We start from the raw sequence: 26,718 nt of genomic DNA on the forward strand, positions 1-26,718 counted from the left end.
TTCTTTGGTGGGGGTGGTTTTATAATTATTATTACAGTTTTAATATATTCTGTATATATACACAGTATATAATGCAGACATATACATGTCTGATTTTGCACAGGATGTTTATATTCCACAATTTCATGCTAAAATTAAATTAGCTTCCTATATTTCAATGGAGATATACTTGTGTATTGTTGATTTGTTAAGCTTTGATACAGCATTATGTTTTTCCAGAAAAGGTTTATAATAAACTGTTCTGGAAGTTGCATGGAATTCTTAGTTTATTAGCATCCACCTTGGATGATGGAGGTCGCGGATTTGATCTCCGACAGAGAGCTGCCTTTCTCGGCATTCATCATTGAGAAACTAGTGTTATGGCTGGTCGGCCTGGTGTCACGATAATGTGTCTGGGTGGGACATCATGCTACTTGTGTGCTGCATGATGCCCCAGGCTAGACATTACTATAAACTGACACACTGTAGACATCTTAATGATACGACTAAAAAAAATTGTAAAGCTTCATTAAAATTCCAAACTACACACATACACATGATCTTAGTTTATTTTGCCCATGAAGGATAGGTGAGATATAATTTAACCTTGCTGGCTACCTATTAATGAAAAATTGTTTTCCTGAATTATAAGTCTGCATGGTAATGATAAAACTTAGAGTAGTCCAAACAGAGGAATATACAGTGTGAGTAGTCCAGTCTGAGTGATCTACAGTATGCACAGTCCAGCCTGAGGAATATATGGTAGGAGTAGTCCAGCCTGAGGAATATATGGTATGAGTAGTCCAGCCTGAGGAATATATGGTATGAGTATTCCAGCCTGAGGAATATATGGTATGAGTATTCCAGCCCGAGGAATATATGGTAGGAGTAGACCAGCCTGAGGAATATATGGTAGGAGTATTCTAGCCTGAGGAATATATGGTATGAGTAGTCCAGCATGAGATATGTACATTATGAATAGTCCAGCCTGGGGAATATAATGTATGAATAGTCCAGCCAGAGGATTATATTGTACGAGTAGTCCAACCTGAGGAAAATAAAGCATGAGTTGTCTAGCCTGAGGAATATACAGTGTGAGGAACAAATGGAATGAGTCAAACCTGAGGAATATGCAGTAACATTAGTCCTGCCTGAGGAATATACAGCTTGAGTAAACTGTTTATATTCATACATGCTGAGGTGTACTATACTGAGAGATCCAAAGTAAGTTACCATGATGAACATGTTACACTTCAGTGATTATATATGTACCTTTGATGATTTTGGTACATTTACAGCCTGAGGGATATATTGTATGTGTAGTCAGGCCTGGTGAATAAACAGTATGAGTAGTCCAGCCTGAGGAATATACAATAAGAGTAGTCCAGCCTGCGGAATATACAATATGAGTAGTCCAGCCTGAGGAATATACAATAAGAGTAGTCCAGCCTGAGGAATATACAATATGAGTAGTCCAGCCTGAGGAATATACAATATGAGTAGTCCAGCCTGAGGAATATACAGTATGAGTAGTCCAGCCTGAGGAATATACAGTAAGAGTAGTCCAGCCTGAGGATTATATTGTATGTGTAGTCAGGCCTGATGAATAAACTGTATGAGTAGTCCATCCTAAGGAATATACAATATGAGTAGTCCAGCCTGAGGAATATACAATATGAGTAGTCCAGCCTGAGGAATATACAATATGAGTCATCGAGCCTGAGGAATATACAGTAAGAGTAGTCCAGCCTGAGCAATATACAGTAAGAGTAGTCCAGCCTGAGGAATATACAATATGAGTAGTCCAGCCTGAGGAATATACAGTAAGAGTAGTCCAGCCTGAGAAATATACAGTAAGAGTAGTCCAGCCTGAGCAATATACAGTAAGAGTAGTCCAGCCTGAGGAATATACAATATGAGTAGTCCATCCTGAGGAATATACAGTAAGAGTAGTCCAGCCTGAGCAATATACAGTAAGAGCAGTCCAGCCAGAGGAATATACAATATGAGTAGTCCAGCCTGAGGAATATACCATATAAGTAGTCCAGCCTGAGGAATATACAATATGGGTAGTCCAGCCTGAGGAATATACAATATGAGTAGTCCAGCCTGAGGAATATACAGTATGAGTAGTCCAGCTTGAGGAATATACAGTAAGAGTAGTCCAGCCTGAGCAATATACAGTAAGAGTAGTCCAGCCTGAGGAATATACAATATGAGTAGTCCAGCCTGAGGAATATACAATATGAGTAGTCCAGCCTGAGGAATATACAGTAAGAGAGTCCAGCCTGAGGAATATACAGTATGAGTAGTCCAGCCTGAGCAATATACAGTAAGAGTAGTCCAGCCTGAGCAATATACAGTATGAGTAGTCCAGCCTGAGGAATATACAATATGAGTAGTCCAACCTGAGGAATATACAATATGAGTAGTCCAGCATGAGGAATATACAATATGAGTAGTCCAGCCTGAGGAATATAGAATATGAGTAGTCCAGCCTGAGCAATATACAGTAAGAGTAGTCCAGCCTGAGCAATATACAGTAAGAGTAGTCCAGCCTGAGCAATATACAGTAAGAGTAGTCCAGCCTGAGGAATATACAATATGAGTAGTCCAGCCTGAGGAATATACAGTAAGAGTAGTCCAGCCTGAGGAATATACAGTATAAGTAGTCCAGCCTGAGGAATATACAATATGAGTAGTCCAGCCTGAGGAATATACAATATGAGTAGTCCAGCCTGAGGAATATACAGTAAGAGTAGTCCAGCCTGAGGAATATACAGTATGAGTAGTCCAGCCTGAGGAATATACAGTATGAGTAATCCAGCCTGAGAATATACAATATGAGTAGTCCAGCCTGAGGAATATACAATGGAATATACAATATGAGTAGTCCAGCCTGAGGAATATACAATATGAGTAGTCCAGCCTGAGGAATATACAGTAAGAGTAGTCCAGCCTGAGGAATATACAGTATAAGTAGTCCAGCCTGAGGAATATACAATATGAGTAGTCCAGCCTGAGGAATATACAATATGAGTAGTCCAGCCTGAGGAATATACAGTAAGAGTAGTCCAGCCTGAGGAATATACAGTATGAGTAGTCCAGCCTGAGGAATATACAGTATGAGTAATCCAGCCTGAGAATATACAATATGAGTAGTCCAGCCTGAGGAATATACAATGGAATATACAATATGAGTAGTCCAGCCTGAGGAATATACAATATGAGTAGTCCAGCCTGAGGAATATACAGTAAGAGTAGTCCAGCCTGAGGAATATACAGTAAGAGTAGTCCAGCCTGAGGAATATAATGTATGAGTAGTCCAGCCAGAGGAATATACAGTATGAGTAGTCCAGCCTGAGGAATATACAATATGTGTAGTCCAGCCTGAGCAATATACAGTAAGAGTAGTCCAGCCTGAGGAATATACAATATGAGTAGTCCAGCCTGAGGAATATACAATATGAGTAGTCCAGCCTGAGGAATATACAATATGAGCAGTCCAGCCTGAGGAATATACAATATGAGTAGTCCAGCCTGAGGAAATATACAATATGAGTAGTCCAGCCTGAGGAATATACAATATGAGCAGTCCAGCCTGAGGAATATACAATATGAGCAGTCCAGCCTGAGGAATATACAATATGAGTAGTCCAGCCTGAGGAATATACAATATGAGTAGTCCAGCCTGAGGAATATACAATATGAGTAATCCAGCCTGAGAAATCTTTAGTATGAGTAGTTCAGCTGGAGGAATATACAGTACTATTTATTTAATTGCTTTAACTGGAGTTAGGTGCATCTCAAAAAGAAACTGGGGTAGGGGGCAGAAAGGGTGATGAAAAAGTTACTTTTATTATCCTTGGTTGTGGTCTGACATGATTCAGAACAATGTGATATATAACCCAGAAGAAACTGACATTTTCTTTCTTGGTCCAGAACCAAAACTAATATTAATACTCAATTCAAAATGACGGAAATGCTACTCGTGACACATTTTGTTGGTGCTGTTGCTTCAGTAGTGTAAATTATTGATCAAACCCAAAACCCCTAAATTATATGTAAAATTTTTTTTTTTTAAGTATTTACAATTGGGAGATATAATTTCATGAAAGTGGCAACGTACAAACTACATGACACTGTAATGGGAATGTGATACAAAGTTAAAATGTGATGCAGCCAGGAATTTAACCAAGTGCATGTGATTCTCAGCCAAATGCACACATCAGTGGGTGAAATGGACCAGACCAGCTAAGTTGGTTAGTAAGTGGCATCATATACTTAAAATTAACAGAAATATGAAATGAATTTTTAAATGTTCCATATTTAACAAAATCCCCTTATTTTATTTTCTTTTAATTAGTATTGCTGTGTCCTGCCATGAATGTGAAAAGGACATACATTATGACACTAATTCGTCCATCCCTCCATCCACCCAGGGCCGCGGGCGATCATCTTTACGGATCTGTGCGCACCCAACGTGGATATGTGAGAAAGCTTGTTAAAAGCTTCACGTGAGTCCATGGTTCTTCCTGGGTATTCCCTTTCCCGAATATATTGTCGACCATGTGCTGATCAATGGCGTTAAGCCCAACAAAACTAAAGCCATTCGATGTACCCATATTTGTACATCCTTCAATCACACCATGGTTATGTTTTATAATCGGGTCTCGTGTTCTTTGAAGACATTTCTAGTTACCATTTGGTTTCAATTTTGTTAAAAGATTGAAATACTGTTTTTTTGTACAAAATAGCTTGATCATATCTTACCAAGCTTTGTTCGACACTAGCTTATTTAGCCAAGGGGTACCGTGTCTCATAGTAGGCCTAATATTTGTATATTACATAGCCTTGAAGAATGACTAATAGAAATAGATATCGGGAAAACAATGTATGTGTGAAAAAGATCGGGAAAATAACATGTATGCACACAATAATAATTCACTGAATGACAGAGAAAGATTTTGTGCAGATAATGTATTCGATTACTAAGGCGATTAAATAGGGATCGGGCAAAATTGTTCCAAGCCTTCATAATTGGGACGAGTGAGTAGGACAAGTTATTCATCACTATCTCCATTATATTCGACACATTACTTTTCCACAACACTGCTTGCGTTTGTACATAAAGAATTACACGTAAGCTTGATTTTAAATTGGGTCCATACGCGGAAAATGTTTCAATACATGTCTCCTTAGCTAAACATATGGTAAGAGACAATGTTTGTAACTCGAGAAATTGTAGTTGCAGACACAACCCTTGATTTGTTTTGAACAATCACACACCTATATATGGAAAAGTAAAGTCAACATTGTAAGATTTTTAGCTTGTTCAGATATTGTTACGCTTACTTTAGATAACCGTTATTAATATTAATTATTGATATCATTAGTACCGTTGTCACGCCAAAGTTAGGACGCCAACATATATTTATTTATGCATGTAATTACTTTTCACGAGAAAATGTTAATAATTTGCCTGAGTGTTTGTGTATATGAGCGTGTGATTTGGATTTTTAACGTAGCTTTAAAAAAAAGTCAACCACATCGCTACGATGTCTTCCTTGTGTCAGTTTGTATCTAGACATCGGGGCTTCATGCCGGAGGCATGTATCATCATGTCCCACCCAGTCACATTATCCTGACAACATACCAACCAATCCTAACACTAACATCTTAATGCTGAGCGCATAGCACGGTAGTTGTAAGTACCATTTTTATAAGACTTTGATACGACTCGGTCTAGGTTCGAACTCGCGACCTCCCGCATCCGAGGCGGACGCTCTAGCCAGTAGGCCTCTGGAGCGGATAATAATTTGCATTTGAAAAGAGAATTCCAACCATCTCCATTTTCATTAACTTTCTCATTAAATGATTAATTATGGTCAAACCTCAGTTCTAGAGAGCTACACACAGGCGCCATAAACATGAAGATTGCTTATTGTTTATTGGCTAAACACTGGAAATGTTTCTAGATCATTAGCCCAAACAGATTTCGAGCAGTCATCTGTTGTCTCGATATCAGCTGCTTTATGAATAGATTACAACAGCATATATTGTGTGGAAGTTGGCGAGGCTTGGCTGAGACCCTTGTATAAATTTGCAACATTTTTATTGTGAAAAGTAATAACATTGCTGTGTATATTTTATTTAATTTAATGGTCTGTATGTAAGTTTTAAATCTGTTATTTTTAATTTCATTACATGTCAACGTAATGCAATTTTGTTTACTAGGAATTTGATATATTCCAGAAACTTCAGTTTGATCTGAATCTTTTCATAAATACAAAATAATAGAAACACTGTTTCAGTTTTTGACTTAGTTCCTAGCCTTATTCAGAAATCACCGAGACAAGTAAGCACATTTTTATTTGTATCTTATTCTTAGATAAAAATGTTCGGTTTTTGTAAAGGTCATACCGGGACTACATGCTTTTAGACGTAAACACTTCTCGAAAATTCTGGAGAGTTGACCCTCATCCGGGAATATGTTTTGCATTTCAGGTTACTATATAACCCTTGCTTATAGAGAAATTCGGCGGTTGGGCTCTTTTGTTTACACTGGAAAGTGTTTGTTGGGACAGTTTGGAATATTTATAAGTTTTATTCAGATTATTTGGATTCTAAAGTATAATTCTTTTCCCTGGAAATATTTGAGTGCTCATATAGAATTCTTGGACAAAGACATTTATTTAAATTTTATTCGGAATTCAAACACCGGAATATTATTTTCTGTGGTTCACAAAGAACTGTAGACATAACAGCACAATACTGACTACAGTATACGTCATTGCCTTCCTTTTGGGATTTTTTCGTTGGGACTCGAACTCAAATTGCATTAGAACAATTCATTACTAGGACTTTCAAAATTTAATTCGTGAATTATTTTTAGATTATTTTTGGATTTCATTCTTAAAACCATAAGTTCAATTTTTTTCATTTTTACAGTGCTTTTCCAGGGAAATAAATTACTTGTTAATTTTTTCAAAGCTGGTTCTTTTTACTGTTTCTTTTCTTACTGTTTAGCAAAGCGTACAAACGTAACATAAGAACATACATTTGGAAATATCAGCTGGCATCTTCCATTTGGCATTATAATGTATCAATAAAGATTCAGTCTTCAAAGTACAGGTTCGGTGAGGCAACTGTAACATTGCCTGACCCGATGAAAATTCACAAATACTTTGACATTCTCTGTTGCTTAACTTCTCAGAGGTCTCACTCAAAAAGATGCTTGACAGATTCATGGAAGAGAAACTTTGTCCGCATCAAAGTGGCGGTTATATTGCCGAAAAGTGTCAATATAAATGCAAACACCATTAAGAAACCGATGGGTAGGTGTGAAAATGCGATATGATTTGTTTATAATGTGTACCTATTTTTATATGAAGCTTTCGTCGGGTAAATGTGTAAAAGAAAACGAGTTCGTTTCCTTTGCAACATCTTCTCGACTGAAAACAAGTAGGCAAATTAGGCTAAGATTATTTATAATCAACGTACGTTACATTTCAAGCGATGATGAACTTCGATGCTTGTTAAGGGTATAAAATGCACTCACAATTATTATAAAGGTGTGACTCTACATCTACTAGGTCCAGGGACCGGTACGTAATAAAGTTTTACTCGGACCAGCCAATCTTACCCTGTTAGGAACAGATGACGAGTGGTTTTCCTCCCTGATCCCTGGACGCGCGCGCGCGCGCACGCACACACACACACACACACACACACACACACACATATACACACACACACACTATTTGTCTTTGAATATTCAGGTAAGTATATTACTCATGTTTATTTCTTTGTATCCAGGTATTAGTATTGATTATCCATGCCTGTATTCAAAATGCACACCATATTGATCTAATAGAATATACAGCGAGCAAGTTTTCATTATGATACCGACTGTATAGGACCTAATGACCCGTGGCGTTAATCAGTGCCTAACGGAACTCGGAGCTAGCTGTACTTATGGATTTGGGACACGTTATGCCAGGTAAATCAGTAATATCAGTAGTTATTCGAAAACAGAGGTTTTATACATTCTTTTAATGTTGTGTGCTTGACCTTTTAGTCTTTCCAGTGTCGATCTGGGCATGAAGATTAGATTTGTCCTTAGATCAGTCGGCTCTCGACCGTTGCTGCCCTGTCTTTACAATACTTAATCGACTTCGAGTCCGCTCTATTCTAAGTAGATTAGGTGTATAGACAAGTGACTCTCTCTCTCTCTCTCTCTCTCTCTCTCTCTCTCTCTCTCTCTCTCTCTCTCTCTCTCTCCGTAACATGCCTGAGAGTGTTTCCCATAGTTTGCAATAAGTCTCCATGCACTGTTGGTACTCCCATGTATAAGCTGCCATCTTTGTGGAATACCCTTTATAATGTAACAGGAGCGGAGACAAGTTCTAACTATCGCGATCGGGAATCGAACCCGGTTCGTCAGTCACACAGTCGGGAGTACATACTAGCGTACGGACCAGCTATGTTGCTTAGTAAGTGGTCTCATATGTAGACCGTTATACTCCCTTACCATGACATTAATTTGTCTTCGAATGTCACCTAGGTTCGCTTCTTAGGGTGGAATCCCATTCCAAACCTAACCACCAGCTATGGAGAGTCAGACGAACCCCAAAATGTAACGGGATCATACACAGATTCTAACTGTTGCGGTCAGGAATCGAACCCTTTTCGTCCGTCGCAAAGGCGGGTGAACATACCATTAGACTAAAAGGTCCGGACCAGCTAGCATGGTTAGTAAGTGTCCTCGTGTACATTGACCACTACAGTATCGCATCTTAACTGAGGGCAATGTTCATTAGTTAGATAATAGGGGCAACAATATCCGGGATTTATTTTGTCGCTACTGTTTTTAATCATCACCATTACTGAACAGAAGAAAAAAAACAACAAAAAAACATTAAGTGCGTGTTTGATTCGACATCCAAACTGGTCAAGCCACCTACCCCCACACCAAACCCTGGCGATGTTTAAATAAACAAAATTTAGATATCATGTTATTGAGCTTGTGCTTTGTCTTTTCTAATAGCAACGCATTATGCCCTACCTTTGCTTGTTGTTATGTTGTTTTGTTTGTTGCTACCAACAGTTTCTATCCAGACATCAGCACAAAATAGCCATATAGCGTACACTATGTGTTTTTCTGATCTGTTATTATTGTTGGAGTCCAATTTTGTTTTTTCCCTAGATATCCTGTCATGAAAATACTGTAGTTCAGGATTTCTCTTAGCTATTGTGATACTTCTTGGTTTTATTGATGTAACTACACCGTTACCAATTCTGTATCTGTACACACACACACACGCACACGCACATACACGCACATATACCCACAAACAGATATATATATATATATATATATATATATATATATATATATATATATATATATATATATATATATATATATATATATATATATAGTGCGTATGCTGCATCAGTTATATACCGCGAGATGTATAAATACTTCATTAAAAGGAAACGAGTGGTATAACATACAAATACATATATTTGCCCTTTGATTTTAACACGAAAGATGGTTTTAATGACAAGAGTAGAGCAATACAAACACTTGGTTAGCTACGCCATTCACATGAACGCTATGCCATTCATATACCATCGCATGGACATTAATGTGGAATAGAAACTAAGCGGAATGGCGAACCAACAAGAGGTAATTACAATATTTTAATATATTTGCAGTTGATCTAAGTCATTATTCTGCTTTAGTAACAGTACCACCGACCATAAATTCTCTCTTTCTCTCTCTCTCTCTCTCTCTCTCTCTCTCTCTCTCTCTCTCTCGTCGGTTTGACTTCAAAATTTGACGTAACTTTTACCATCACTCTTAAATCCCGAGACATCGTGGGATGACACAACGAAAATCCTCGACGCTCATCACATAGATTTTAGCCCATATCTTGATACGATGGTCCTGAGAGAGAGAGAGAGAGAGAGAGAGAGAGAGATTTAATTATTATTATTAATCGATTTTTAGTACATTATAGTTTGTTTAAGAAACAACAACAATAAAACATGAAATAAATGACAGTGTGTGTACTACGTAACCGAGAAATGTACCTTATAATGTCGACATGATTTGCAACTTTGTATCATTTGATAAACACTGTACATAAATCCAAAGTAAAGTGCACACATATCGTTACGACGGATCATATTCTCGTAGGTTACTTGGTGTAATTTATATTTCAAGGTTTTAATCCAGCCCAAATTCCTTTTCTCTTTCACTCCACATTTCTGCATAGTTTGTCCGTTATGCATGAGAGGGGAGGGGTAAAAAAGAAACCAGAAAGGATTCTGTTGAAAATATATACCATGTTAAATAAATTTAGAAAATGGGGATCATTAATACTTTTTATCGTTACTTTCAGACGTCAATAACGATTAATGTGTTAGGAAATTGATCATTGATGTAGAACCAACTGCAGACGATCGTGAGAATGTTTATATATGCGTATTATTGCGCCATCGGTGGATGACAATTTGATACCAGTAGCATTGGTATATAAAATGGCTTTATACCAACACTTTAAATGCCATGTTATTTTTTTATTGTATATGGTATAAATAAATAAATAAATAAATAAATAATGTATATATATATATATATATATATATATATATATATATATATATATATATATATATATATATATATATATATATATATATATATATATATATATGCTGTCGGACATTTCTGCACACCTAATGTTTTCGTCTCCAATATTGAAGTAAAACGCATACCGAATTCGATCGATTGACGAAAATAAAATACAGCAATGCTTACCATTTGAAAAGATTTAATTGTCACCAGTAAATTCTGTTCAAAACAATATTATTTTGGACACAGAGGATACCACACCCGTGTTTTCCTGACTCGCGATATGTCGTCCTATTCTGCGCACAGGTTTGAAAAGATGTAATGTTTATCCATCAGGCTATATAAATTAAATGCATTACTTTGGACTGTTTCTCTCAGCAGTTCAGTCGAGTAATTAGGTCAGGCCCCGGTTTCACTAAACATCTTAAGTTTGAGGAAAATCTCAAAATTTGAGTCGAAATACACACTTAAGATGTTTAGTGATACCGGGCCCAGGTTTATAGATACTTTTACAAAATTCAGCGTAAAAATGCTAATAAATGACGAGATATTAAGCAAACTAAACCGATCTTGTAAAAAAGTTAGTAAAGTTCAACATTTTATAATTTTAAAAAAAGCTGTTACGTGGAAGAGAAACAACAGTGAATAGGATGCAATGTGTTTACAACGTCTTGTTGAAGGGGAAAAGTTACTACATCATTTAGAAACAGAATATACGCCAAGGAATTTCTTGAGAATTTATGTTCTAGCGGTAAGTTGACACGTTGGATATCAGACGATTTTGTACGTGTGGGACAACTTCTTGCAAAATTTGAAACTTGGATTAAAATGCAGTATTGTTTTAAGGAATACATTTTAATCTTTTATATTATGTATTTATTTGTATTGTTCTGAAATATACATAGTAAATAGTAAATCGAATTTTCTGGATTACCGGTTCAAGAAGATCATTGAGTGGGTATTCATGTTGACATTTAGAAATCACATTTTCATGTGCAATTCGAGTCAAAATGTGGGATATTTCTGTATACTTTATGAGTATCACTTTCCTTGATTAAAGTACGATCCTTCTTTTTTTTAAGATACAAAATGGATTTTTGAACCAAAATAACACTTGATCCAATGTGTTTACAGAAATGATGTATCGTTGCACAGAATTACCCGTCGCGCAGAATATATATATATATATATATATATATATATATATATATATATATATATATATATATATATATATATATATATATATATATATATTTATTTTAAAAAACATGAATAAATGAATTTGTCCATGTGTCGGATAATACATTGAAAAATTAGTTAATGTGACAGAAGATCAGAAAAATATCCATGCTTTATTCATTCAAGCGCTTTCGCATCATCTTTCTGGATTGATTGATTGATTAATTTGATTTACGTCGCGTGCGCACAGAAGCGCATATGCGACGGGTTTATTCCCGCACAGCGGGATGCTAAATGTTCTTTGGGGAAGGAATTAGTGCCACATCCCCCAGGCGTTTATGTGCTCAAGGAGCACTGCTAATTCAGCTGTCAGGTCGTAGGGCTATATGTCTCTAACGACCTGAATGAAGGGCTTCATGAGTGGGAATTGATTTGAATTCAGTCCGTTACTGTCGACCTAAGCAGTACGTAACGCCCGTTGCGATTGGTCGCATCGATGACGTCACATCGGGACACCTCGCTTCAGGCGGGTGGAAATTGTTCCATATCTCCGCCGTTAAACGATGTCCGAGAGAGGCAAGAGGGCAACGAACTCGGCAAGCCAGACATGGATGTCGTGCGTTCCCATGAACGCCAGCCCGTACTTAGTCAAATTTAGTATAGTTTTACTAATGGACAATACAAAATGCCAATAATGTGTTTGCCACCTGTGCTATTGGGTCAGATCAAAACAAGTCGTAAAAGTTTCCTACGTCCTAACTATCGTAAAAATTCTAGTACATAGTGTACATTGTAGATGCCCTACAAATTTTTAATAACTAATATGTCTGAGCGACATATAAAAAGTTTGGTCACTGTTAGGTCATAAAGGGTTTGAATTTTGAACTGGTGGATTGAAGGATCAAGTTAGTGTACATAATAGTTTTATCGAAAGGGGATACCAAGCCAAAGTGGTTCCCTGGACAAGAGGCAATATTGGTAGCCCTTAGAAGGGCTTTTTAAGCAGAAGTTCCCCGTTTTTCTTCTGCCTTTTTACATTTATCTGTAGTCCTTTTTCCTCTCAGTTAATTTCCGGGAAAATTGTAGCGTAAAAATGTAGTTAGCTGCTTCTGCTAGCTGCTGGACTGGGTAGTTATTGTAGGCCTCTTGATAGAATTGTGTAAGGATTCGGACACTATAGTGCCACTAGCTATACATTTATTTTTGCTTTTATTTATGTTAGGTGTTTCATGTGCGCATTGCACGCTTATTTGCATCCGACTGAGGCAAGGGAGGACGTGACCAGGAAGGCAGGTGACCATCTGCAGGTACTAGTCCGCTCATTCCAGGGTACTGGTCTAGATGGATGTACTTGCGCGAATTTTGAGTTTTGGTTCTTGTTTCTGAAATTGTTCTAAATATGAGCTAGGTTGCATTGGATGGAAAACTCGGTGCTGCTTTAGTGTTAGTATGGTCTGTATCACAGAAGTAGGCCGCAGTATTACCTTGGCTGTCTTTCATGTTAGGGCTAGGAAGAGAGCAGAGAAGAAGATTTTTTTTATATAAAAAAATATTATTTTTGTTGATTTTTAAGGTAATATTTGGGATTTAAGAAGACGGGAATTTTTTGCTGAGTATTCAGGTCCCTAGGGACGTATCAAAAGCGCCCGTCTTCTATGTGTATTAATCTGGGTTTAGAGAGTATTTGGGTGGGTTATGTATGTCATTTCTTTATGGGTGCTCTTCAGATGAATACATTATTTCTTTACAATAATTTTGCAAATATACACTTTGACGTCATAGTAATATGAATTACGTCATTGTTTATACGGCGAGATATTAACAATATTCCTAGTTGTGTAACGGAAAGACTTTAAAGTTTCCTCCTGAACAGTTACGTGTATGTTTATTGAGTTTCCTTCTATCGTATTTGAACAAGTTTTGCATCTACTCGTACCAATCAAGGGAAATAACCGTGAAAACATAAATCCATCATCAAATGGAATTCCTTTAATCACAACCTATAATCCACGGAATACAAATATCATACCGATGGTACGAACATGTTAACAATTATTAAAACGTAGTGATAAAACGAAAAATGTCTTGGAGAAAGGGAAAATTAATAACAGTAAGAGACAACGCAAATATTTGAAATGAATTCTTACTAGATCTAAATTTGAAATCATTGAATGAGAGGCCAGAGTAACCAAATTTGGTACGAATATAAATATAATAGAAGGAAACTTAATAAAATAAAATAAAAATGGTAAGCTATTTAAAGTTAAACATGTCATAAATTGCAATTCAAGAAATGTGATTTATGCATTAATATGTGTAAAGTGTGAAGCTTTTTACATAGGTCAGACGAAAAATGAACTAATATGAGAATGACAGACATAGACAGCAAACAAAAACAGAAGAACTCATGTTATTAGAAGTCAATAAACTTACATATAACTCTTCAGGAGGAAACTTCAAAGTGTTTCCCTTTTATAAAGTTTTAACTAATAGTGAATCTTGAATTGAAGAAAAGGAACTCTGATTCATAAGTACTCTACATCCAGACCTTAATAATTCAAGCTAATTCTTTATGAAAATTAAAGTATGATATTGGTACATTGTATCAATACACTTATACATTGTATCAATACGCTAATACATTGTATCAATACGCTAATACATTGTATCAATACACTAATACATTGTATCAATACACTAATACATTGTATCAATCCACTAATACATTGTATCAATACACTAATACATTGTTTCAATGCACTAATTCATTTTCATGTCATAATGAATTAATAACTTTCCAGTGATTTTAATTTGTATGACTCAAATTTTACATTGTATCAATGCATTAATGTACCTATATGACATTTCAAAATTAGAAATTTAATTTTGTGTGCAAGTATGGTATATATATATATATATATATATATATATATATATATATATATATATATATATATATATATATATATATATTAAAAATAACTTGGCATTTAAAGTGTTGCTACAAACCATACTGATATACCAGTAATATTGCTGTATCAAATTGTGATCCGTTCATGGCGTAATAATACAAATATATAAACAGTCTTTCAACTGCAGGCCTATAGATCAATGATGAATTTCTACTCATTTATTAATCATAAATGACATATGAAAATAACGATAAAAAGTATTAATTTTAATCTATATGCCCAAAATATTTTGTTTCTAATTAGTTAATTACTTTTTTATTCGTATAATGGGAATTGAATTTTAAATATACAGACATTAATGATTATACACACATTATTTATTTACGATGATGTTTATGATAACATTCAAATCTTACAACAATTTTGTGAAACAGGTATTAGAGAGGTTTGAAAAGTAAAGGGATGTAATGGGTTCTGGGACGAGTAAGGGTGGAGCAGGTGTCGCAAAGAACACTGGTGTAAAATGGAAGGGTAAGTACTCTACATACAGTGAGTCTAGTTTAGAGTTATACACATTCATTAATACTTATCTTGGTAGATGTGTTGCTTTATTTGAATTTATTTGATAAGCATGAAAGAGTTTAATCAGTTAATTACATTCCAAATAATACAGTTAATAATAGATCTGGACCTGACTTTCCTAATTTTCATGGAAACAAATATATTGAACTGAATATCAGATATTTATTTGACTTGCATTTTCTTTATCCCATAGTAGAATTCATTTGAAATTGGGTATTCGATGTAACTGACGGAAACATGTAAGATGGATGTATTAAAGTCAAGTTTCGTATACTGAAAGGATTGGGGTATTTTCATTTATGATATCAAAATACGACATATTTACCAACGAATCCAATGTTTTCAAACAAGTTGGAATCAGCTAGGTTTAAATCGAAAAAGTAAAGTTTTTCATCTCGATTAAGTACATGAGAGCCATCATCTATGTTTACTTGTCGCGTTCAAGTCTGCCGGCATAAATGCCAAGAAAATTGAGTGACCACCCATAAGAACACACATTAAATATTTCAGTCAATGAGTGTTGAAACAATGCTGTTAAAACATTTTGAGGCAGATGTTGAACTTCCTTTGTTTTCCAAGTAAGATTTAAAGAGTATTCATTATAAAGAACTAACTTATATCAAAAGCGTGTTTGTAAAAAAAAAAAAAATTACAAAAGAAACGTAATACATTTTAGTGATAAGTTAGCAAAGCTGTATAAAGTTGCTTTAACACTTACAAAACGAATAAGCTAACTCTTTTAACACTACCGATTACATAAAAGTGTTTGTTTTTGCTACGTATTTATTTTTATGTTTGAAAAGTAAAATAATAGAATAAAATAGAGACAAACAGTCATGCATATAATTTACTCCCTCAAATGTTTTGTTTTCACGTCTGAAATGGCTACCTATACAAAAACGTATTCTTTATTTTAAAGGAATCATGACATACAAGTCTTTAAACGGTCTTTCTCCAGAATATATCTCTAACATAATTGAACTAAGATCATCGAATACTGAGCGTAATCTCCGATCGACGACTAACAACGATCTCCAGATTCCTTGGTCGAAAACCAATCATTACAAAAGCTCATTTACTGTATCAGCACCTACTGTATGGAATTCCTTACCAATGAGGATACGTAATTCAACTTCCTTTGCGTCTTTTAAAATATCATTAAAGAAATTCCTTTTAGACCAGCTGGAATAACATATTAAAAGCTCTGAATAGAAAACTTTAAAATCATATCCATAATTGATATATATTTGTATGTTTCCCAGTATAGTCACACATAGTCATTAATGTCAAATATGTATGAATGAGTGTGCGACAATACATGGTTATGTGCATGGTCTTCCATTGTTTTTTAATTATTTTATTTTTATTACAAAAATTTAGGACCACATGGCAGATTGGTCAGCCATGACCAAATGTGTTATCCTCGTTAAAGAGTTGTTTATTATTATTATTATTATTATTACTATTGTTATTATACTGTTATAAAGGATATACAATATGTCAGTTTACAAAAAAATGATGCAATGTCATATAGTGCATTGGGACTAATGCCATTAGGAGACAAAGTATCTAACTTATGAATCCAATATGTTTCTTTTATGAGTCTATTCATGTCACCTTGCACAATATTTTAGGGCATGAAAGAAAAATCGAGTAGAGAGTGATTATTGGTGTTAAAGTGTGTTAAAATGTTAGAGGAAAATTGAAGAGCTCTATAATTTTTATATGAAAGCGATGATTATTCATTATCTTAGAAACTTATTGAAGTGTTTGTCCAGCATATTGCATGCTACATTTTTTTTACAGGTTATCAGATAAATCACATCAGTTGATATGCAGTTAGTGTTATCACGCAGAGAAGACACCTCCGTTGTATTAGCGCTACTGAAAGAAGTTCTTTCTCTTGTCTTTGTACATTGAGAGCATCGGTGTATCTTACATTTAGATGACGAAAATTGTCTCTATTATTTTCTGTCTGTTTAGTTCTAATTAGAAAATCATGCAAATTCTTGGGTTCTATATAAGCGAGAATTGGTTTATTTTTTTATAGTGATCTCACGCTGGTTTTATTTGATAAATTTAGGTGACTATACTATTTATTAATTATACAACCTATATTAGGTAATGAAGGATTATATTGTATTGTGAAAGGAATTATATTTTTCTCTAGTTTACATTCTGCTGTATTTAAATCCCCATGTTGAGTAAGATTACGGGCTTTGTTCGGCGCAGAATCAATGCATAGGATAGTTTCTATTTTGGAAATATGTTTGTAATTTATTAAACGAATTTTGTAATTAACAATCGCCTGAAATAATGCGTCGGTATCTTTTGGCCTGGCTATACGGTATACCGGTTTTACATGACATGGGATGACATGAAGAATATTCCATATATTGGTGATTATTAGCTTGCTTAGGTGACATGAATAGACTCATAAAAGAAACTTATTGGATTCATAAGTTAAATACTTTGCATCCTAATGGCCTTACTGATAATGCACTATATAAATGTGTCTAATTTTTTAAATTAATTTTTAAACAAAAATTTGTTATATTGTATATCCTTTATAATTATATGTATGACTGTTTGTCTCTATTTTATTCTCTTATTTTACTGATTCAGGTTTCATTAGAGACTCTTGTATCTTTTAGGTCATGGCATATATGTCTATAATTGTTATGACGATGCATATCATTAATCACGTTACGTAATGACGTAATTGTTATTTTAAAATAAAAGACGTCATCCGTTTCTTTCAAAACATTTCATGCCTCAAGAAGCATAAATGCGAAACTATTTGCACAGAATTTTCGGCGTTTGTGTTTTTAAAAAAAATCCCAGTTATGTTTGAAAAGAAAAATATCTGCAGAGAAAGACCATTTAATTCAAAAAGTTAATACAATATTTCCTCCACTTCAGTTTTTGGTTCCAAATATTCTACATTTATGGATTGCTTTACAGATCGAAGGAAGGAGGAAAAACTAGAACAGTTGAGAGACATCATGAGTCGCACGCCAGGGTATTATTTAAAGAAATTATCCCGGAAATTGGACGATTTAAAGAACACTCCACATATCGTTAAGCCGAGTCAGTTGAAGAGCGAGAAACACGTACTTTCAGAGACTGAGAAAAAGGCCCTGCAAGGGGAAATCGACATCGAATGCCCAACCCTCGCAAAAATCGTCCGCATTTTTACTAGCAGCACCTTCACAGGTAAGTGTTTAGCTTTCGACAGTTATGTGCATGATCAAGAATCTAGCTATGTCATTTATCTGTCAATGCAGAAAATGTTCAACTTGAATGAAAAACAAATGCCGAGTCAAGGTAGTGACTACTGGAATACATGTAAACAGTCCATGTACTTTTCCTTACCATAAATGTCAATATACCCTAATATTTTTGTATCATGGTAATTATTTGTTGTTGTTGAGTTTAATTTTAGTGGTATGCGCACAGTGGTGCATGTGCCACTTTTTTCTGACTGCACCGCAGCCTGCTAGTTGTTTCTGGGGAAGGGAATGGTGCCACATCCCCCAGGCTTTTATGGGTTCAAGGAACCCTGATAGTTTGGCCTCAATCTGTGGGTCCATAAAGGTCCCTTACAGTTGAATGGTTGGCTGTCACTAGTGGGAAGTAGAGCTCGGGAACGGTCCTGGTTGCTTCACATCGCTTGTTTCTTGTTGCATTTGCCTGGTGTTTCTTTTTTTTTTCAAAATGTTCTAAAAAGGGGGAGGGTTCTATGCTGTTTATAGAGGTTGTTAATAGAAATCACGTATGAAGAGAGATTTTCAAGGTTATTATGGTATTACTAGTCGGGGTGTTTAAGGTGTGTTTCCTACGTTATGTTATTTATAAGTTTTTAGATATTGCCTCTTTAAGTTATTTATTTATTAATGTTTTAGAGATTGAATGTTATTTATACTTTAATTAGCAAGAGACCGGAGTCTTGGCCGATTACACGGTTCGTTAAGGACATCTAGGACATCCGATTTTGCGGTTTCCTTAGTTTTTGACAGGTGCTTACTCCCACAGATCTGCATCATTGTGATCTAGATTAGTTGTCATTGTGACAAACCTGACACCGATTATTTTCTCACCCCTTTGCAGATCATTTTATTTTATTAATTATAGTCATATAAACTCACATTAATTCTAGATTTAGTACACTTAATTGCTAGCATGCAATGGACATAATATTTGGTACAGTTGAGACCATTAAGCTTTCATGCTGAAGGTGGATAATTACACATATAGACGATTGCTGACACTAGTTAGGTACATATAAAAGCGATTGCTGAAATTGCTAGCACGTATTTTTCACGAGGAGACCGAGAAAACTACTTGTGATAGTCGATAGGAGATAGCCTCCAAAGGAAAGTAAGGATGTTAATTTCGCGACAATCTTCTGTCACATTGATGAGAAATATCAATCGCTCATGAGTGTACATGATGATTTGAAGTCGACTTAATTTGTTTGTAACTAATATAATGTCCATTTAAATTCTGCATCATGTGCCAATATTTCAATCTTTATCTAAACTCCAGCATTTCATTCAGGAATAAGAAAATAATCAGTCGCATGCGCTAGTGTCGGACACGGAAGTAATATCCCCGGGGTTTGACTATTTCGGTGGTGGTGGTGGTGGTGGTGGGGGCCTGGGTGGACGAGCGGTCTAAAGCGCTCTCCGTTACGGATCACTGCCATCTCACCTCTTTGGTGGGTTCCAGTCTTGGATTCGGCTAATGTGGGTATGTGAGAAAGCTTGCCAGTAGCTTCTCATGGGTTGGTGGTTCTTTCCGGGGTTTTCCCGGGTTCTTCCTCCACCATTAATACTGGCCGCCATGTATAGCCTATCGTGTGTTGTTGAAAAATGGCGTTAAACCCTACAATAACTACAGCTTGAATATTTTGGGCATGAACTCGGCAAAATACCTTCTATCCGGAAAGTTCTGACCTCGGTGGGATTTTGCTATCCCATATCACTTCATTTGATGAATTCTATAACGAATATGCCCAAGCGTTGCCGAAACATTAGGTCAAATATCTTTGAAAAGTTAAATGAGCATTCCGAACTCAAGACGACCTCCCGCTTAATGTCGTCTGTTCACCGTTCGCTAGACACTCTTTGACTTGCCAATCATTTTTAATAGTTTAAGAGACTGTTCAGTTGTGGCACATTGTTATGCTGGAAATAAACTTTTAATAATTTTGAAGATCTATAAATAAATTTAATTACAACTTTAAGAGTTAGTACGTGTGCTTGGTTTGTTAAATTAGTCTACCCTTCTGTTCGAAATGACATGCATTAAAATTTGACTTTTTCTACTTAGTCTTACATCAATGCACGATTTCTGGATTTGTGATCCAGGCTATCAGGCCACACCAAAGAAAAAAGGTGTGACCCATCATTAGGCAGTGAACTTCTTTTGCACTTATCTCTTCAAGCAATCTTAATACATTTTTAGGAAGCAAGTACGCAGAAGACCATTAAAAAATCCACATATCTCGGAATCCGTTGAACTAATATGATTTAGTTTGGTTTTGATTAGACAGGACAATAGACTATTGAACATCATATACAGTAAAGTTTGTATTTTCTTAAACAATTTGCCTCAGAGCGTCTCCGTTTTATTATCTACCTCATATGAATCTACCTCATATGAACCTCATTTGTGATTTTAAAAAAGTAAGATTACAATGGAGGATGACCTCATTGCAGATACAAAAGAGGAGAGGAACTATTTGATGATAGACGCCTACCCGCGACTAAAAGAGTTCTGTCAACAGCTGGGTTATGACTTTCAGGTGGTGGACATGCGATGGGGCGTGACCAATGAGGCCACTGATGACCACATGGGAACTGACCTCTGTCTGCAAGAACTGGCACGCTGTCAAAAGTTGTCAACAGGACCAAACTTTGTTGTATGTACTGCTTTTTATTTTTTCTTCTTTCTTTTTATTTTTCGGGCTCTTGAAACTTATCAAACACGTGTAAAGTTATATTCTGTGTATGGTGGCATTTAGGACCATATTACAAATCATACTTTGCCAGAGATTTAATTTGTCATCGAACGTTGTTGAGACAACACGCGGATCTTTACTGGTGAAACTTAATGGGAAACACGATTTTGGTCGAGAAGTAAAGGTTTTAATAGACTTTTAATGGACCCTGCCCCCATCCTTTTGAGTTTCATGAGTAGAACTGAACTATTCATTCCTTATAACAATATATATCGATTTATTAACTTTATTTGGGTTGTCCGACTTTTTCTCTGGAAAATAGTTCATGCCGTCCTACCTTTATTAAGTTCCTAAGTAAAGGCCAAAAAGCCTTTTACCTCAAAGCATGGCATTGTCAACATATTTAGCGGGGTAGACCGCTGCTTTAGGATTACCTTCGTTCATCGTCTGAAAGCATTTACAACTCTTTTGGATGTGCGTGTTTGCGCACTAGTTAATTTCATTGTTATCCAATGCCTCAGAGGGACGGAGATTGATATAAAAGTTTAACGAACCCTAGTTCGTAGAAGAATTTTGTTACCTAAGTACACGCGTTGCGTGTCTATTTAAGTCTGAATATAGGAGAGGGCGGAATTTCAAAGAAGACCGGATACTTTGATGGTTGCTATTTGTCGGGTGCTAGATAGATAGGTAATAGGGAATTCACATTCCTGTGTAAACAGAAGTTGGTGTCGACAACGAAAAATTCGATGCGACTAGACCATTCAGATATAGTTGACTAGGTGGTTTTCAAAGACGAGAGATAAATCGAAAATTAAGCGTAGGCGCGTGTGTTCGTTTGGAGAACAGCTCACCGAAATTTTATTGAGCGCGCACGAGGAACGAATTAGAAGTGTGTTAGAGGATAGCTGCTCCTAGAGATTCGAATGTTTGGAAATGTTGAATTTGGATTGTAAAACTGACGCTTTTGGCGCCGGTTGCAATTGGCGCAGAGAGGATCAACGTGTGCCGAAGAGGACACAAAGAGACGATAGAACAATGTGGGATCTGATGAGACAAGCGAAGGAGGGAAGACGATACATGTAACAAGAACTCAGATGAGTAGAAGGAAGAAAACAAGAACTGTTGAATTTCAATACATATGCTTATGCTATTGTTTCGTAGAGAGGATGCCTTTTGACACAGCAAAATATTAACATGTATTTTGGTCCTATTGAGTGTTTTTTTCTCCAGTTCCTTCCCCACCAGTTATAATGGCTACCAAAATAGTCTATCATGTGCTGAAGAATGGCATTAAAGCCAACCCAACGTCAACAACTAGACCAAGCATACCTTGGCAGACGAATCTCAGGCCACCTGTTGAATGTACACTATTCAAAGCGCAAAATGTGTGTATCAATCTTACCAATATGTACTGTCAAGCATCCAAACAGTTGATCAGCAAAAATGATGTAGTTATAAAGGGAATACATGTCTGTCATTATTAAATCGGACGAGATGTCTGCTCTAATGTCAGTTTATCAACAATCCCAATACTTATAGGAACCACGCTAGGGGCTGATTAAGGCGAATTAGTTACTTTAGAGTTTGTCATTTCACCTAAATAGTCACAAAAAGTAAAATTTATTTTTCATTGAATTGTTGCTTCCATGGCATTACCCAAACCCATTTTGTTTAAGTACAGCCCATTAATAACCAAAGTAAATGTCGACTTTTATGTCATTATTTCCCTAGAAAGAAGACGGTAGAGAGAAAGAAATGGAAATCCTATGTTCTTTAGTCCAATTTTAGTGCTAATGTGAGGATCATAAATATCAGAAATTACCTTGCTGCCTTTTCAGTCTTGCAGAAACGTTTCACAGAAACCTTGAAAAAAGTGAAAACTTTCATTACTGTTCAATCTGCGGAAAATTATGAATAATTTTTCTTTTCCAGATCCATTAAAAATAAAATTAATCACTTTATCCAGTATTTCGTCATAAACAAACATTGGATGAAGTTTTCTTCTCTGGAAATTGTTGCCGAGTTTCAACCGTAACCTACTGTCGAATTTGAGGCTTCGAGTGGACGAGTGGCCTAAAGCGCTCACCGTTCTGGATTACTGCTATCCTACTTCTGTCGGCGTGGATTCGAGTCTTGGGCTCGGCTAGCGTTGGTACGTGAGAAGGCTTACCAGTAGGTTCCCGTGGGTCGGTTGTTCTTCCGAGGTTTTCCTGGGTTCTTCTTCCACCAGTTATACTGGCTACCATGTATAGCCTATCCTGTGCTGAAAATAGCGTTAAACTCGATAACAATAACAGCTTTCGAGTTTGCCATATTCTTTTCTTTTTCTACAATAACTATCATGAAGCAAAATAGTAAGAGCTTTAATATTTTTAATACTATTTCATCATCATTTTAATAACTAGACATGAACTTATACTGAAACATTAATCTAAAATGATTGTTTGGGACTTTCTACACCCCTTTCTCCCTATTTATGCCAACTTCGCGTATTCTGGCTGCAGAGGTAATTTCGTCTAAATATTACGGCCTGCTTAGATCCTGACTTATTGTGACTAAATACACTTACAAGCAATGTCAAACTTGTTATTATTCAAATGACTTCTGATATCAAAAACGTGTCAAATTACGGTTTTGACTTGGTAACGCATGTAACGAATGAATTTCGAAGCATGGAGGGAAAGGTTATAACAAGCAGCAGTTATTGACCTTCGATTCTTGGCCGCCAGGCCGCTCTTATCTATCTATCTATCTATCTATCTATCTATCTATCTATATATATATATATATATATATATATATATATATATATATATATATATATATATATATATATATATATATATGCATGCAGTCCTTGCTGTCACACAAGTACGGATATCGCCCTCTGCCTCGAAGTATTCCGGCGTCTGATTTTGAACTCATCATCCAGAGTGAAACATCTACCATGACGAAATCTCTTTTCTCAAAGTGAGTATGCGATACATTTAGTCTGCTGTTAAAAGAAGACCTGTCATTCACGTTGAAACTCTGTAAAAATATGTTTTGTAATTGCATTCCGGCTTGTTCATTTTTAATATGATAGAAAAATGTCCTCAAAATATTTTCCCAGATTACCACCACAACGTCACAAAGAGCCCCCATTTTAAGAAAAAATTGTCATAACGCTTCTTACTTCATAAAACTTTTAGATATGTTGACAACTTAGCACAAATACCAAGCCCGTAAACTGTGGATATAACCTTCCTAATTCTGAAATTATTTATTACACCCTACACATATATAGCCATCACATCTTTGCGCATGTGCATGCTATTCGGTAATATTTATTCCACATGACGTAGGTGTAGGGCACTGTTAATTGACTTTGTTTTTGTGTAGGCACTGTTAACTGACTGTTTTTGTGTAATTTTCAAATTATGATTTTTTTATATACCGTGATTAGTGTGGTATATTACATTAGTAAATAAGTCATTTGGGGAAGTTTGGAATCCTTATCAAGCCATGTCACGGACATTTTCCTATCTTAGACGACTTCAAATAGAAAACATTATTGGTTGAAAAATAAGTTCCGAAACTATTTGAATAGAAATTAGCAATAATACCACAATAACCCTGAACGGCACGAGAGCTACATGTATGTGTGATTCAAAATATATTTGAAGAGTGTTTTGAATGAATACCACATGTCACGATTGGATGAGTAAGACATGTACGGATAATTCAAAATTTTAAGTTTAGAATTTAGAAATAATTCTACATATAGCCCTTGATAAAATGAGTAGTATATATCTTTATTAACCCTGGATATGGCGAGCGGTACATGTACATATAACCTTGTACTGGAAGAATAATACATTTACGTATAAACCGGGATTGTGAGAATGGTACACGCACGTATAAAGAAGGATTGGAAGAATGGTACATGTACGTATGACCCTGTGTTGGAAGAATGGTACATGTAGGTATATTTTGTGCTGGAAGAATGCTACATGTACGTATGACCCTGTGTTGGAAGAATGGTACATGTACGTATGACCCTGTGTTGGAAGAATGGTACATGTACGTATGACCCTGTGTTGGAAGAATGGTACATGTACGTATGACCCTGTGTTGGAAGAATGGTACATGTAGGTATATTTTGTACCGGAAGAATGGTACATGTACATATAACCCAGGATTGGATGGGTGTTGCATGTGCGTATAACCCATGACTGGATAAATGCATATATGTCAACATATCAACCCTGAGTAGACGAGAGGTGCATGTACCTATTACTCATTCTTAAATGAGTATTACCTATACATATAACGCTTGATTGAATAAGTGCTACATGTACAGTTAACAATCGATAGGATGAATTGTATATGCATGACTAATTTAAATGTTTTTCATTGTCAAGCATTGTCTTATGTATTTTCATTTTGTTTCAAATAATAAATAAAGAGAGACATTATGAGAGCATTCTTACATCATTGGCAAACCTCTATTCCTCTGCTGAGAGAGAGAGAGAGAGAGAGAGAGAGATTAACACACTCATTGGTTGAATGACTGATTTCCTAGATGGTATCATCGTGATGAGAACGCAGTGCCCGCAGAATACGCACTTGATCCCATATCAGCCCACTTTCACAGTAAGACAGACTGGTTAGAGGAATCTGAGAATCTGCACGCGGCCCTGGAACATGCAGCACTAGAGGTCTTGGGACGCGAAAAGGCTCGACAGTATTTTTCATCTGGTAACAATGACACTGTTTGACTTAAACATATTTTAATGCAACAGCTGAACTTTAACATTTATCTGAGACAACGGGTCGTATTATAATGATTTAATATTGTTTCCTCAAACTGAAATTTGCTATATCTTTTGCCTAGCCTATAGTAATAACATTTGCAATGACAATTTTGTATCATAAGTCTTTTGCGGCAAAATGTACTTATTCACATTACGATTAAAAATTTTCATGAAAAAAGTAAATGGAATATATATATATATATATATATATTTTAAACAATTAAATGATTGCAATTTTATATGTCAATTAGCTGTATAATGTCTGGAACAAAGTTGTGTATTTACAAATGTTAACATAACCGAGATATTGTATATTTTAATTCTTAGAAGAATTTTATGGGAACATTGTTATGCGGGACTAGTGCTTGACTTTATTGGTAGTCAGTCTTAGTTGTAGGCCAAATAGAAATCAGACATTAAGTCAACTGCACATTATAAGTACACTTGTATTTAACACGTACTTCATAACTGCACCGTTGACCAATTTATCATTCGTACTGTTCTGATGCATGGCTGAATTGGTATCTATCCAGATAAATTGATATCAACATTATAACACTTTTTGAACGATGCAGTTAAATGATTGATGCTTTATGAACCATGTTATGACAACAACAAAAACCGAAAGAGGTCAAATGCATTCGGATGCATTTT

The 26,718-nt window shown here is 35.7% G+C and overlaps 1 protein-coding gene across 3 annotated transcripts in view; it reads left to right on the plus strand.

The window, feature by feature from the left end:
* Positions 1–7,903: 7,903 nt before the first annotated feature.
* Positions 7,904–26,718, plus strand: part of LOC149781969 (NACHT domain- and WD repeat-containing protein 1-like) — a 48,909-nt gene continuing 30,094 nt past the window's right edge. For 2 of the 3 annotated variants that reach the window (XM_089936158.1, XM_089936159.1), the window contains exons 1-6: positions 7,904–7,981; positions 15,153–15,249; positions 18,265–18,516; positions 21,024–21,226; positions 24,123–24,238; positions 25,833–26,008. In XM_089936158.1, coding sequence (XP_089792284.1) covers positions 15,186–15,249; positions 18,265–18,516; positions 21,024–21,226; positions 24,123–24,238; positions 25,833–26,008 — 811 coding nt within the window. In that variant the 5' untranslated portion in view covers positions 7,904–7,981; positions 15,153–15,185. The remainder of the gene's footprint in view (positions 7,982–15,152; positions 15,250–18,264; positions 18,517–21,023; positions 21,227–24,122; positions 24,239–25,832; positions 26,009–26,718) is intronic. The other variant, XM_089936157.1, reaches the window with a different exon arrangement.

Source organism: Sinohyriopsis cumingii, chromosome 15 (assembly GCF_028554795.1).
Source record: "Sinohyriopsis cumingii isolate HCF-2022 chromosome 15, ASM2855479v2, whole genome shotgun sequence".
Classification (NCBI taxonomy): Eukaryota; Metazoa; Mollusca; class Bivalvia; order Unionida; family Unionidae; genus Sinohyriopsis; species Sinohyriopsis cumingii.